Source organism: Prionailurus viverrinus, chromosome A1 (assembly GCF_022837055.1).
Source record: "Prionailurus viverrinus isolate Anna chromosome A1, UM_Priviv_1.0, whole genome shotgun sequence".
NCBI lineage: Eukaryota > Metazoa > Chordata > Mammalia > Carnivora > Felidae > Prionailurus > Prionailurus viverrinus.
Genome location: NC_062561.1, coordinates 105729057 through 105744587, shown reverse-complemented (window position 1 = coordinate 105744587; position 15531 = coordinate 105729057). Strand labels below are relative to the sequence as shown.

General features: G+C 43.2%; 1 protein-coding gene across 1 annotated transcript; it reads right to left on the bottom strand.

Annotated features, from left to right (window-relative positions):
* Positions 1 to 243: 243 nt before the first annotated feature.
* CTXN3 (cortexin 3) lies at positions 244 to 9214 on the bottom strand. The gene is made up of 2 exons (XM_047849952.1): positions 9121 to 9214; positions 244 to 1072 (listed from the first exon to the last, which is right to left on the bottom strand). The coding sequence occupies exon 2, from the start codon at positions 968 to 970 to the stop codon at positions 725 to 727; it is 246 nt and encodes an 81-aa protein (XP_047705908.1). The 5' UTR covers positions 971 to 1072; positions 9121 to 9214; the 3' UTR covers positions 244 to 724.
* Between the last annotated feature and the right edge of the window lie 6317 nt (positions 9215 to 15531).

The window sequence follows — 15531 nt, the reverse complement described above, 5'->3', positions numbered from 1 at the left end:
ATGTGGGTGAAAAAAGTAAATTCGCATTATGTATCGACCCCTCCACACAGGTTATTAATACAGATACCTAGAGTGTACTTGGCCTGGTGAAGCGTTTTCAAACCTCCGCAAGTCTTTGATTTCAGTTGTATTTGAGAAATAAAATGAGCTCATTCTCACTCAGCTTTTCTAGGATGGAACTGTTTGCGCTGAACTGTTTGCGCTGTTTGCTCCCCAAAGCTGCCTGCTTTGTAGGAGAGAATAGGGACCTCCTTCGGTCCACTCAGCACAGTCTTCCTTACTTTCTGCCAGGGACTTGATTCCCATGATAGTAAAGCAAACTGAGAGACACCTTCAGAACAACGAAGTCTCTTCGTGGCCCCGTGACCAGATTCATTTCAGAGCCATTACATTCTTTATTCTCTGGTCGAGGGGGGAGAGTGCTTCATTTTATGGCAAAGTTTATGTCACTGCTGGTGCTCTTGCTTTCACCACCACACGTATTCAGAAGCATTCATTCGTTGATTAAACAGAGAAATTCAAACCTTCCTATTTTTGGCGAGTGTTAGAAACCTTCATCCCCCATATCCTCAAATGTTTTGTAACCCAACGGCATGGTTAATAAAGGAGGGATTGTGGACCTACGACTGGGTGTTGTTGAAACTTGGTGTGTTTAGAATATTGGCTAAAGAGAAATCCTTGCCAAATCATGATGCACTTCACCTCCTCTGGAGCAACCCCTCTGCTAAGCAAGGGCATGGTCAAACTGCCCCTTCTCCAGCCCTTCAAGTCCATCAGCCCAAGTCGAGGTTGGCATGCTCCGATACGGGTCCAGAAGAATCCGGAAGCACCTGACAATGAGGATGCCCAAGAAAATGAACAACAAAATCACAAAAACAAATGTGGTCTTCTGTTCCAGAGACATGCTAGAATCTGATGATGCGTTCTCAAGGGGCACTAGGGGTGAAGGGACGGGCTGTCCTCCATCCATCGTCCAGGGAAGCTAGAGCACAGGATCTCCCAGTTTCCTTTTCTTCCATCATCAGTCTACTGAGGTCATGGTGGCTACTGCACCTTGGACAGGCTGATTTATCTGCAAGAAGAAAGAAAGGGAAAGAAGAGGGAATAAACTACCAACGAGCAACTTTATTTCTGTGCTCACAGTCATGTTTTGCAGAGAGAAGAAGGAATCTCTAAACTTTTTCACCCAAGATGCTAAATTCTGTGTAATTACGGGAAAGAATATTTTACTCTTGCATGAAATTACCAGATTGTCCTCAGAGCAGCCACCTGGAGCCAGGAGGGATGGGCGGGGAAGACAACCAGAGTACAGAAGATGAGAAACGCGCAAGGTAATGTTGACCTCGGGGTGTGCTGCCAACTTGACATCCAAAGCCAGTGTCCCCTGCCAAGTCTCTTCCAGACTCCCTCCAATAATATGACTTTCACATCATTCTTATAATGATACCATTGATGGAACGCCAGCTATGTGCCAAGACTCTAGCTAAACACAACATAGGTTAGCCACTCTACTACAAGCTCCGTGAAAGCCAAGACCTCTAGAGCCTCAGTGGGAGGAAACTGAGGCTGGAAAAGGTGCTTAATACAGAAACTCCCGGGGAGTATCGAGTTCTGGGCTCTAGCCTTTGGCCTCCATTCTACTACTAAATGAGTGTGGGACCTTATAGTCACTAGGCTGTAAAAACGGAATCAGAAATGCCTGTGTATCTCATGGTGCTATAATGAGGATGAATGTCTGTGAAAACACTTCAGAAAGTATACAAAGAAGAAAGACAAACAAAACCAAGAGTCGCTTCACTTAAGAACTGCCTATGGGAGCCAGGTTGCTTCTTTCCTTTCTGTTGCCTCGGTCAAGGGAGAGAGGAGGCATCTCAGACTCCCAGACTATCAAGCTCCCGCTGCTTGTCTTTTTTCTTCAGAAAACATAGACCAGGTTCAATACTTGACCCTGAGAAGCACCTCGAGAACTGAGCTAGGGAAAAGGGATTGATCGGCTGTATTTTTTAAAAAAAGCTTTACAGTAGCTTCCTACTGTGTAAGACCACTTGAAAAGGAGGAAGACGAGGGAAAAGATAAGTTATCGCTATTTCCATTTTACCGGTGGATAAATTAAGATATATGAATATTACTGTTTGTCTTTAAAGGCAAGTTGGAGGGCATGCCTGGGTGGCTCAGTCGGTTAAGCATCTGGCTTCGGCTCAGGTCATGATCCCACGGTTGATGGGTTTGAGTCCCGCATCGGGCTCCGTGCTGACAGCCCGAGCCTGGAGTCTGCTTCAGATTCTGTGTCTCCCTCTCTCTCTGCCCCTTCCCCCGCTTATGCTTTCTCTGTCTCTCTCTCAAAAGTAAGTAAACATTAAACATTGTTTGAAAATTAAAAAAATAAAGGCAAGTTGGAGGATCCACAACGGCCATAAAAACTTCGGATATTTTGAGCTAAATCTATGTATGAGTCTGTTATAAGAAAAATTACACGGCACAGTAGTCAGCTATAGGAATTAACATGGAATCAAAATAAATGATATTCAATTAGAAGAAGCAACCAAATGAAAATAGAAATGATGGCCTAAATCTCTAATACAATATTTCTATAGTTATAATTGTTGCATTAGTAATCATAACAGTTTGCCTGTATGATGACACTTCAAAGTTTATAAAATCACGGTTTAAGGCACAGTTTATAAAGAGATTTACAACCAGTGTCTGGGAGGAAGGACTTACCAGTTAGGAGGAAAAAAAAATTTTGCAGCTCTATGACTAGATATTTTTCAGGCTGGAGTCTTTGCGGTAGATTTGTTTATCATTCATTTTTATTTTGAAGTAAGATTATGATAAAATTTGACTATATTTCTTAAAAATAAGCTCCGTGGGGATATAGAGGATGTTGATGGATCGGGTTTGGTTTGGTGCGCTTGTTTTTAGGCACCCTCCCGACGTCGGGTGTTAATTCTCAGCAGATAATTGGGTGAGGGGAGGGGGCAGGAAAGGGTGGCCAGAACCTCCTCTGCAGCATCCTTAGTGTTTCCAGTAATGGGCCATCTGCACTCCCAGGAAATATCCAAACTAGACTTATTCATACCAAGTATAAAATCCACCAAGGGGGGAGCACCTGGGTGGCTCCGTCGGTTGAGGGTCCGACTCTTGATTTCGGCTCAGCTCATGATCCCAGGGTCGTGGAATTGAGCCCCACAACAGGCTCCGTGCTGGGCGTGGAGCCTGCTTAAAATTCTCTCTCTCTTTTCCTCTGCCCCTCCCCTGGTTGTGCTCTCTAACAAATACAAATTAAAAATTAAAAATAAATTACCAAGGCCTGGGTCAAAAGGAAGCCACATGCTGATAGAGGGAGAAGCGCCTAAGCCATCCCTGCCATGGTCCCTCTGGTCTCTCTGTGTCCTATGGAGGACCCCCTCACTTTGACCCTGCCCTCTCCACTGACTTCCTGGAATCCCACTCTATGTCCATTTTCCCTCCGGCCCGAATGAGGCCAGAGCCGTTTTCTTTGTCTGTTCTTAACACGGCTGAGGTAGGTATGACTTTTCTGGAAGTTCTTTACGAAAACATTATGTAAGCCAGAAAGGAAATACAGGAGAAGTGAAGGCCATTAACTGTGTATACACACAACATAAAGATTTCTGGATCTGTGAAGTTCATTGAACATGGTGAACAACTAGACATAGAACCATTTGAGCCTGTGACGGCTCCCTTGACACAAGCTGGGGGGCTAATATAGCAATACCTTGGTCAGCCTTTCCCTTCTCACCTCCGGTGTCCGCTTGATGCCCGGGAGCTGTCTTCCCCAGCCTTGTCCTTCACACAAGGCAAAATGCCAACTTCTTTTCTCCCAGCTCATACTTCCTAGGCTTCCTCCAGAAGCCTAGATTTTCGAGCTGGTCCACCGTTCACTTGGGGGCTGCAGTGATGGGTAATCATTCCAAGAAGCCCCAGCAAGTTACCTAGTCATCCTGATTCACATTATCAGCTACGTTTCCCTTTTCCGTCTCCCTGTCAATGAGTCTGGAGCCTGGCTTCTTCCCAGGGAAGTCAACTCTTAGAATGATCTAAAAATCAGTTTTAATTTGCAGTGTTACCACCCTCTGCTGATTAAAGGCAGATGCTGTGATATGGTTAACCCTCTCTACAGCTTCATCACATGCTTTTTACAAGCCTGCCAAAATATAAATATATATCCTCCAACCCCTTCGTCACCAACCCCTTGCTGACAAACCAAACTGATGAGAAAACGGAGATGAAAGTATTTCAAAAACTCCACAGCCCTTTATAAACTGCAAGCCTCTCCCCTCCCACCATGCTGTGATAACCCACTTCCTATTAAAATAACTTCATTTGGTCAAATCGTCAAAGCCTCTCATTAAATTGCAATATTTTACCAAGGAGAATGACACGTGAACACGTTAACAGGAATTTGTCTAGGAAAACTGCTTTTATTTGAAGGAGGGGAAGTGTGGTAGACAGAAAGGAGAGTGAAGGGTCTTTCCAGAAGTGAGGGGCCATCGGGGTTGGGGGCAGGAGACATGAGGGTCTGTGGGCAGATGGCCCAGGAGGAAAGTCCTGGAGAGGGTGGGGGATGATGGGTATAGATGAGAAGATCCGGAGATAGTTCATCAGGGTATATGGGGGATACATAGATCCAGCAAGAAAAGCCAGCTCTTGCCCAAGCTTTGCCTGGGACTGATTGAAATCCCTGGACGAGCCTGCTTGATTTTAAACCCGCAATCAGCTAATCAATAATTTACAAATTTGGAAAGCTCAACAGCACATCCAAGTTAAAGGAAGCAGCGGACAGAGTAAGATGCAGAAAAAGAAAGAAATGTAATCACTTGACTGCCCCAGTAAAAAAAATATTCAGAGACATCAAGATCTTTTAAAACGTCTACCTTAGAGTGAAATGTCCCTTGTTGGCAAAAAACGATCCTTAGAAAATGTTCACGGGTGCTTTTACCTGAATAATGAAATCTTCCTCTGAGGTGAATAGAGAAATCTGGGCAAGTAAATTATTTGAAAGGATTCTGACACAAGCATCCTAAGTGCTAACAAAAACAAAAGGCGGTTGTTTTAAGTACAAGAAGGACCACGGTACTCACGGCGGTGCTTTAATCCTAGCTGGCATCCCCGTCCACGGCACACCCCTGTCTCCCCTTTGCAGGTCTATTTGCGTGTACTCAGGACACAGCAAAGTCTAATTTTCATACCGGACCAAGGAAGGCTTAATTAAAAGAAGCGCTTCTCAAAAATCATATACCACATTCCTTTTCTTAAGTCAAACCCCCGGACTCTGTGTTGGTCACAAAGTATAAAACCCCCGCATTACTTACGACGCCCCAAGTGAGCAGCTCATCTTAGCCATCACCATTGGCACTAATAGCCACTCGCCTTACTTATAATAATTTGCAAAGAGGCCTGTCTTTCTTTCCTCATGCTTCTGACACACTGCGTCAAATTCATCTCTCTCAGCTCAGAACTCAACCCTTCTTCCCTCGGAAAACCTTTGGGCTCCGATGTCCAAGGACCCTGACTGCCCATTAACCCCCTTACAGACAGACCTGATACCCCTGTTTTCTCGACTGCAAGATTTAGGTCATCTTCTGCCAATGGAAGTTTTGTAAGGCATTAATTTATCTTCCTAATAAGTTTCCAGAAGAACAAACCTCAAATTGCATTTGGTCCGGAGTCAAATGACCAAGAGGCAAAAACTTACGTGTGACTGAGTGTGCAGACACCTGAGGAGGCCGTTCTCACTTGGTTTGCTCTGCAGCTCTACCTAACACAGGCTGTTCTTTGAACTCCTCCAGGTTTCCCACCTCTGAGCTTTTAGTCATGATGCTCTCTGCCTGATGCCCTCCTCCTCGCTCTCTTCGCGCCTGTGGGTTTCGCTCCCTCCCTCAGGGTTCACACCAAATACCCCCTCCCTGGTGGGGCCTGCGTCTCTCTCCCTTCACCAGAGCAGCCAGGGTGCCTCCTGCTCTATCCCCTGGAGCCCCGCACCTGCGTCCTGGGGCAGCACCTCGCACAGGGCAAGTCTCCGCAGTGTTCAACTCTGTCTCCTTAGGAAACAGCAAGCTCCTTGAGGAATCCCTTGCTGCTCCGGGGTCACTGCCTTTTTAAACAGAGTTTCAATCAAATCTCTGGCCCCTACCATCCAAGGAACTGAACTCAAACTTGGAGGTGCCAGCTGATAGAAAGAAGGGGTGAAAAAGCACATGTCATCCAGCCCGACTGCGATGTCAGACCTTCATGTTTGCAATCGGTCTGATTTCTAAGAATACAGACAGGTAGTCTGGGTCACTGTGACTCTTCATCAGTCTTGGATTTCATGATTTGAAAAGCAGTTATTTGGCTTTTTACCCTTTCCTCGGTTTCAGTGCTGATGGATAGGGTCCCATCAAACAGAGAAATTAGCACGTGCTTTTCTGTTTCAGGGCTCAAGCCTTTCTTAGTTAATTGGCCTTGTGGGTGGGGAAGAGCTGCCATTTAAAATATCCTGAATCCAGATGTCCTACCTGGAAAGTGTAAATGTCAACATGACCCTCCCTCAAGCTCGGCTCATTTGGACATTTCATTGCACGAGCATCGCATGATACCATTTAACAGTAAGGAAAATTATTTTATCTGGAGAAAATAGAGCAATGATATATTTCTTTTCTTATTTTTAAAGTGACAGCCACAGAATTAGTTCAGCGCATTGGACACATCGCTCTGTGGAGCATTTGATCCCACCATCTCACTTTTGTGGGGATCCGTTCCCATACCCCCTCTCCTGCAACGGGCTGCAATGATAATAGCTACAATGGATGCATGTCATGTGGAGTCCTGCCCGGCTCATAGTGGGCGTTCAATAAATATGTGATGATGAATAGCATTTTCTCTGTGTGCCGTTTTTTTGTGCAAAATGAGGTTTATCTCTAAATTCTATTATGCAAACAAGCACACCAGGGAGCGGAGATTATAAGTAAACTGGCCCAAATCATAAAAATCAGTTACCAGAGGAGAAGCATCTCCCCAAGGATGCTGACTCACAAGTTTCTCTCCGGCATGTCAGAATGAGTAGAAAGTCGGTCGTCCCCCCGCTGCTAATGGTATGCAGGGTGCAGGCAAGCCATAGTGTCTGTATTTTTAAGTACCTCTAAACCACGTAAGCACCGCACCTCATTTTTAAAACTTCTAAGCCAGAAACCTGGTTATGTGACTCGACATGTTTTCCAAAAGTAGATGCAAAAAACAGCGTGTCTGTGGAACAAGAACACTCCCAGGTTTGTATAGTTTACGTTCACATTTAATGGACAGGACACTCTGTGCTACAAAGACATCCTGTGTACCTTATTTATATTTATCTGGCAGACTAGCGAGACCAATTTGTAGACTGTAACAGGAAGGGAATTGACTGGGTAGGCAAGATTGAATTTGCAATGACCAGCAGAGACAAACTTCCTCAAAGTGCTGCATTATTCTGCAACAGTTCTGAAACTGACTGTTGAAATGTTAGCATGCCTTTGGGTGATTAACGGTGGTACATATCCTGAGACTGAGGCTAAATAGAATCACCTCTACTTTTTTGAGCTAAACAAAACCTCAGCTGCATTGCTGTTTGCATAACTGGAGTGTCTGGAGATATACTCCACCCTCTGTCCCAACCCACCCACCCTGGATGTGTAAACATCCCCATCAGCCCTGTTATATATCTCCCCCTACAACTAACTCTGAACCCTCCACAAAAGCCACCTCATCACCTAAGTAATCAAATCACTACATAAACAAAAGCTATTACCTATGAATCTTGTGGAAATTCTGTGTAGGAACGCAGTGAACAATAATTTGCATTCCAGGATATACACACAGGGATGCAAAATATTTCCCATAAATTCAGAGAACTCATGGCCGTCTTGGTGATCAGCCCAGAAATAAATTCAGGTAAAGATTTCCTGGCTCTTTCTAGGTACTTCATGTATGTTAACCAACATACACTCCCCTCCCTTTTTTTTTTTTTTTTTTTGGCTCACATAAATGTATGGCAACCTCCATATTTTTCTTTTCTGAATACGGACTTCTTGATCCAGTACAATAGCACTGATGTTTCAGAATTCACAGGATGGCTAAGGACAGATATTATTTTATGCACTGAACAAACAGACCCAAGGCTACTAAAAAGCCCTAAAACAGTGACTTTAAATACATGTGAATGTGGTCAGCTACAAATGTCAACAGGCAGTTTTGGAACTGTCGCCAGCCCTCACTGCTGCAATGAGAGGTCTGTTCCCTCTGACTGTCACTGCAAAGTCAGCCTGCAGATGTCTGCTTGGGTTTGGGAGTGGACCCTGTTGTTCTGGCTCACCAGCTCTGGGTCAGCACAAGAGCTTTCTCTTCAGCCTGAGCCCTAACCTCAGCTTTACTTCTTCCCTGTCTTCATTTTCCTCCTAACATCTGCTAGAAGAGTTTTGAAGGGACTGCAGGGCAAGGCTGCAGCCTTGCTGAGAAAAATCCCACGTGAGTGCCCAGTCAGTACGTGGGGGTACCAAAAGGCACCAGTAGCAAACTGGGACTCGTAACCTCATACAATACACCTTACTGTCATACCCAGTTTTCTTTCTCTTTCCTTGTGTGTTTCCTAATGCACAAGGGTGCTTGCTGATACCTCAGAATGCTGGAGCTGCACAGGGCTCACCACGCAGGGGCACCAGGGATGGTCAGCATCATCATTATGAGTTGTTGAGTTGTGATTCTTTGTGAACAAATTAAAACATCCCTGTTACATTTTGGGAGGTTGGACGTTTTAGGTGAATGGAAAAAAAAAATACTATAATGGACAAATAGCTTTCGAGAATAATTTACTGCAGCTTAGCAAAGAAAAAAGCCTATTTTACTACTCTTTTATCCAGTATCAGTAGCATAAACTTAAGCATGCTTTAAAAATAAAGGCACCATTACATTTCACCCCCCTCGTATTAACTTTACCCGGCAACTGTTTAATTAGACTTTATCTGACATCTAGATCTAAATTCAGAACTTGGATCCAAAAGCATCTATGTGATCATTGCTCATGCATGAATCGTAAAGTTAGAGAAAAGCATTAATTAGCCCATCAAAGACACAGTGTTGGTCAAGTACCTGGGTCTGGCTGAACAAACACTTGATCCATTTCCTGGTGGAACAGTTACAGGTAGTTACAAGCCTCTTTAGTTCCCATTCTTCCCGATCAAGCTGTGTTGAAGCAGTAGACAGTGGTAGCTGCTAGCAGCTGATGGCACACCCCAGATCTAAAGCTGTTGTTTCAGGCTTAGAAACTTCCCATTAAAACCCCCGAGTTAAAGGAGCATCGCCTTTCTGTGTGAGGCATCATTAGCGGCCAATACGGCTGCTTCTTTGTGGCGAGCCATGATTTCAGTTCTGCCTCAGCAACTCTTCAGAGGATTCTGCTTCAGTGAGTAGAGGCAGTATCCTAGCAGTGTGTCTGAAATCATCTTCAAGAAAGCATTAACATTCAAAAGGAGTACGGTGGGGGGGAAACATCACAGGGCATTCCCATACCTTTTCAAAATCAAAGCCATAAATCTACCAGTACTCTGTTCTTCTGTATCGATTGTTGACACGGTTCCTCTTTGGGGATGTCAATTAGCACCTTGCAGCGACCAGCCTCCATATTGATTACGGTTTATGACCTTCGGGCCAACTTAATTAAGAGGAAGACTTCTAAGGAAGGGCATCAACATAGTATTTGGGAAATGAAGGAAAGGCTGTTTTTCCTAAAGAAAACAAAACTGACCTTTCAGAAAAGTAGTAATGATAGGAGGCAAAAAGGAAAGAACAATTTAAAAAATCATATTTTTACCACCTGTTTGTAAATTTGCTAGGCTATAGTTTTCCAGGTCCCGTGTATCATTGGCCAGCCTGCGTAATTGTGACCTTGGCCCATACCCCACCCCACACAGGCTGTCAGAGACTGCTGATGAATAGAGCTTTGGTGAGAGAAAGTTATTCTAATTCTACAGATTCTAGTTACATGGCACAATACTTAAATTATTTTCCTTGGATAGAATGCCTAAATAAATTTGGAAAATATTTTAGGATAAAATTCGTCTTTAAAAAAAAAAATTGCTTCTCTGGAAAGAATTCAACACAGTCCCTAAGATGGAACATCCTTGTTTTTTGGCAACTCACCACTTTCTTTGTTGAAGTGGAAACACAGTTAGCAACAACACCCACCCACCAAATGATGGGGTGCATGGTATTTAAAGCTCACTCTGACTGTGCCTGTCAGCTTTGCTGTCTCTTTGGCTCTTGCAAGAAGCCGGCCATTACCCGGTAGCTGTAGGGGCCTGGAACAGAGCTCATTTTCTAAGAAGAAAATTTCCATCTGCTAGCAACAGACAACAATCCTGGATAGACCTCAGACCCAGGAAAATGTCATTGCCAAATGTTATGATCTAATGTCAGAATCAAACGCTTGCCATTAGAAGCTAAGCCCCCCAGAATATGAGGGTTCTCTACACATATGTTTTCAAGATTTTTAACTGAATCTCCTTCTATTTAGTTTTTCTGACTGTTTTACACACACACACACACACACACACACAGAGCAATGGGACAAATGAAATCTGACAAAGCACTATCATTCAATACTAACTGGTATCCTCTGTGCTTTTCAGCCGTCGGCGCTGGTAGATGGAGGGACCTGTCTCGGTAATGCCCACAGAGTGTGGCTCAGGGAACATTCTGACCCCACCCTTACTTATCATTCCATGGGCTGAGAAAGCGCTCTAGTTAGAAATGAGCCTGAGTTACTGTGAGCTCACCCTGCCCATGAGGCCTCCTCAGATATTGTTTTCCTCTACAGACTCATAGAGGTGGTAGAGAACATGAGAGGCCAGGGCTGCCCTTCAGCTCCCCCGCAGGCTGAAACCATCCCAGAGAGATGAGTGCCTGGCCTATTTTTAACACTCTCCAGAGAATTAGATTCCATACCCTGCTCTCACAACCTCTGTTTAAACTAACGTCTCCGTTGCTTACTTAGTCTAAAGGGGATGGCATATTTCCTTTTCATGATATCCTAGCGGCAGAAAGTCAGTCATTATCCACCATACAATTCTGTGAGAGCGCTCTTCCCCCAAGGAAGCTGAGCTTGGTCCACCAAAGAACATTTGGGGAAGGTCCCACAGCGAAGGTTGGCTGTTTCTTTTATAAGATCATTGTAATTGAAATTATAAGACTGAGCCCTCCCCCCATGCAGCTACACTTTGTGACTCATCGTGACTTCTGAAACAGTCAATAAGGATTCATGAAAAGTCGAGTTCTTTGAACGTTTCATAGTAGGTCCTGTTTCTTGGTTCTTTAATACTCTTTTTACCTCTTCTCGGAATTCTTCTTCAAATTTCTGCTTTCCAGCTTTAGACCGGGAACCTAGAATGCTACACAGAGCTGTATAAAGCTCAGACTAATATGGATTTGTATTGAATAGAATGATTTCAAGCTGTGCTTCTCTTATATGTTTCTGATCCCAGGGTTACTTCTCAGTGTTAATTCAGTCTTTCTTTTTAACCACGTAACATCATGAGTCAATATTATTAGAAATCTACTTTTTAAAAATATTTATTTTTTGAGAGACAGAGAGCGTGCACGTGAGTGGGGGACGGACAGAGAGAGAGGGAGAGAGAGAATTCCAAGCACGCGGTGCACTGTCAGTGCCGAGCCCAACATGGGGTTCCAGCTCATGAACTGTGAGATCATGACCTGAGCCGAAACCAAGAGTCAGATGCTTCACCGGCTGAGCCACCCAGACACCCCTAGATATCTATTTTAAGAACTTTGTCTACATTGTAATTTCAAGTGTCACCTTGAATATTCTTTAGATTACAACTCTTCCCTCAATGTTCCATGTCGCACTTTTTCATAAGGTAACAGACAATGACTATTAAAAAACAAAGAAAAAACTCTCCGTGAGCCATCACAGCTTTATGCCAACACAAAGCTGTTGTTATTAACATGACCATTGTTGCGTTTCTTTCTGACTGCCTGATTCTCAAAATTGAATGGATTCTTGGTTTGATCTTCACACTGATCTTCCACATAGAAACATGACTCTCTTTTCATGTTCACCACTAGGTTCTTTGTAATAATCTGTTTCTTCCTTTGTGTACATCTTCCTTTCATGTAGTCCAGAAGCATTCGCTCAGTTCATGCATGAAGCGTCAGATGTGTTCTGTGTTGGGTGTTGAAAGAAGGAAAAATAGGGGAAGTCAGTCCGTGCGTGAGTTTATTCAAGGTTGTCACTGCACAACTCTCAGAGGCTCCCTGGTGAGGAGCTGGAGGAGGTCCACATCCAGCAGTGGTGGCCACACTCCCACACAGACCAGCCCACCTTCACTGCCTCCTGCTCCCGCACACCCTCTTCACTCCTCAGCCAGCAGACCGCTGAATTATGTCCTCACTCTTCTACAGGACTTGATTTCACAAGGTCATCTGTGGCTTCTCATTGTCTCAGACAAACAAACAAAAAAAGTTCTTGCATTTATCGTCTTCGCTCCCCCTGGGGCAACACTGAACATAGCTGTCCGCTCTCTTCAGAAAAGTTCTAATAAAAGGACACGCAGAGTGAGGCAGAGCAGCAGTGCTGATATCTCATTTCAGCCCTCTTCCCTCCTGGTCTACCCCTCTGCCCTGATGCCCCCTTGGCGCCTCTCCTTCCTTCATCTCTCATCTTCCCTTAGAGGCTAAAGCCAAGTTTAACTCAGGAAACCACCAACCAATATGAAATTAAGGGTGGAAAAGCAGGCAAGCTAGGATGCGTGTTAATGGCTCCACCACTTTGAACTCATAAAAAGAAAAAAGTGAAAGTCATTTTATTTCTTATTTTTATATTTATCTCTTCTTAGTTTAAAAAAAGTAAATCAGGGGCGCCTGGGTGGCGCAGTCGGTTAAGCGTCCGACTTCAGCCAGGTCACGATCTTGCGGTCCGTGAGTTCGAGCCCCGCGTCAGGCTCTGGGCCGATGGCTCGGAGCCTGGAGCTTGTTTCCGATTCTGTGTCTCCCTCTCTCTGCCCCTCCCCCGTTCATGCTCTGTCTCTCTCTGTCCCAAAAATAAATAAACGTTGAAAAAAAAAAATTAAAAAAAAAAAAAAAAACAAAAAAAAAAGTAAATCAATATATCATGTCATATAAAGTTGGTTTTTTTAAATTAAGATAAGCTCTATTTCTAATAGCCCTCTGATTTGCCAGGTCTAAGTATAAGTTTATTTATCCACTCAGCTATCTTCATGGGTCGGTGAACATTCAAAGCACAAGGGACGGGAGGGAAGGTTTAATAATATTCACACCAAGCCTATAAATTAGGATCTGTATTCAAGCATTATTAAAAGCAAGCAGGTGAAAGTCCAGCCACAAATTGGCAGCCTCCTGGTTTGATCTTTTCTTGTATGCATCTCTACCCATCACAACTGTGATATGTTGAATGCTCAATTAGCAGCTGATGAATCTGGAACAGAGTAGTATTTGAAATGAAATGAGGAACAATCAATGCTGCAACTCAGTGGAAATGTATTTGCAAGAAACAAAACACCGACAGAATGTAATACATGTGAAGACTTCAGACTGCCCTGTAAAATGAACAAGTTCACTCATTTTTCTCTTTACAAGTAAAAAAAAAGGGGGGGCGTGCCTGGGTCGTCAGTCCATCAAGCATCCGACTTCAGCTCAGGTCATGATCTCACAGTTCGTGGGTTCGACCCCCATGTTGGACTCTGTGCTGATAGCTCGGAGCCTGGAGCCTGCCTCAGATTCTGTGTCTCCCTCTCTCTCTGCCCCTCCCCCGCTCACACTCTGTCTCTCTCTCTCTCTCTCAAAAATAAATAAACATTAAAAAAAAAAAGTATCAACGAAGGAAATGCATCTTGAAAACACTGATGTCCAACCCTGTTCTATTTAGAGACAATATTTGCAAACTTTCAGATATTAATTCTAATTACAGCATGAAAGTATGAGAACGTCAGTATGGATTATTCACTCTTCGAAAGAAATTCATACTGAGGAGTTAACAGCCTGGTGGATAAATTTATTCTTTTTAAATGACTTGCACAATAATAACAGTTTTCTTAATGACTTTGAAATACTTAATGCCTTTGAAATGTCATATAAAGTGCCAATTAGAGTTTTATACAAACCACCCCTCTAAATTTTTATGCTCTTATTTTGGCATTATTCTTTCTGTTCAACAGCTGTACATTAGAAGGGACCTCGACTGCGTGGAAAGTTGGAGGACTGAGCAAATTACAACATTGAGATGATTTAGAAAATAAAATAGAATAGGCCTGAGAATTACTTACCTGTTAGCCTGACTTTTATACCTGACCAAATTCTGGAACTAAAAATCTTGCCACTGAAAATCAATTTGAAAATCCCCCAGAGGAGAAAAATAATCATACGAGGCCACTTAAAAATGCGGGTTAAAAAAATTTATGAAAAACGAATCCCAATTTCTGATATTTCAGCTTGTGGAAACGATAGAAAGGAGGCTAAAGAAATGGCCATAAACAGAAGTTATGATACACAGTCGCTGGATGCAAATTTCAGCTGCCTCAGTGGGTGATGTCACCAATTGCTGCTTGAAAAATCACTTAACTTTACAAGTATTTCAATATTTCATTGAGATCAATCAAAAGTTCTGGTCATGTAGCATATTATTTTAAAAGGCAGGCATTAAGCATACATCTTTCTTGGGGCGCCTGGGTGGCGCAGTCGGTGAAGCGTCCGACTTCAGCCAGGTCACGATCTCGCGGTCCGTGAGTTCGAGCCCCGCGTCGGGCTCTGGGCTGATGGCTCAGAGCCTGGAGCCTGTTTCCGATTCTGTGTCTCCGTCTCTCTCTGCCCCTCCCCCGTTCATGCTCTGTCTCTCTCTGTCCCAAAAAAAATAAATAAACGTTGAAAAAAAAAATTTTTTTAAATAAAAAAAAAAAGAATACATCTTTCTTTTCCAATCCTATGTTTCAAACTTTGATAAGCAGCCTACCATCTATAATTTTGCCTGTAAATAATATCTATTTTATATTTATATATATTAAGTGTGTGAATATTATCTGTCATCTGTATTTCTATTACATGTGATATTAGATTATCTCATGAGCTTGTTAAGCATGCAGATTTGAGGAGCCCAGGCCCACGTTTTTCTTTTTTTACTTTTTATAGACCCACATTTTTTTAATTCATTAAGGCCAAGAATCTGTAGTTTGAATAAGAAACCTATATGACTAATGAGATGGGGAATATGAAGTCTACCCTTGGAAAATGATAAAGTTAATTGGTTTTTTTCCCTCCTTGACTGGCCAAATTAGGCATTTTATTTTACTATTATTTTGTAATTGAAATATAGTTGGCATGCAATGTAACATTAGTTTCAGGTGTGTAACATAGTGATTCCACAGTTCCATCTATACGTTTTGCTGTGTTCACCACAAGATTAAGCATTTTAACTTCTTGAGGGAAGAGCTTAAGCTTAACTCTGGGGGTATCCCAGATTCTTTGATTAAACCC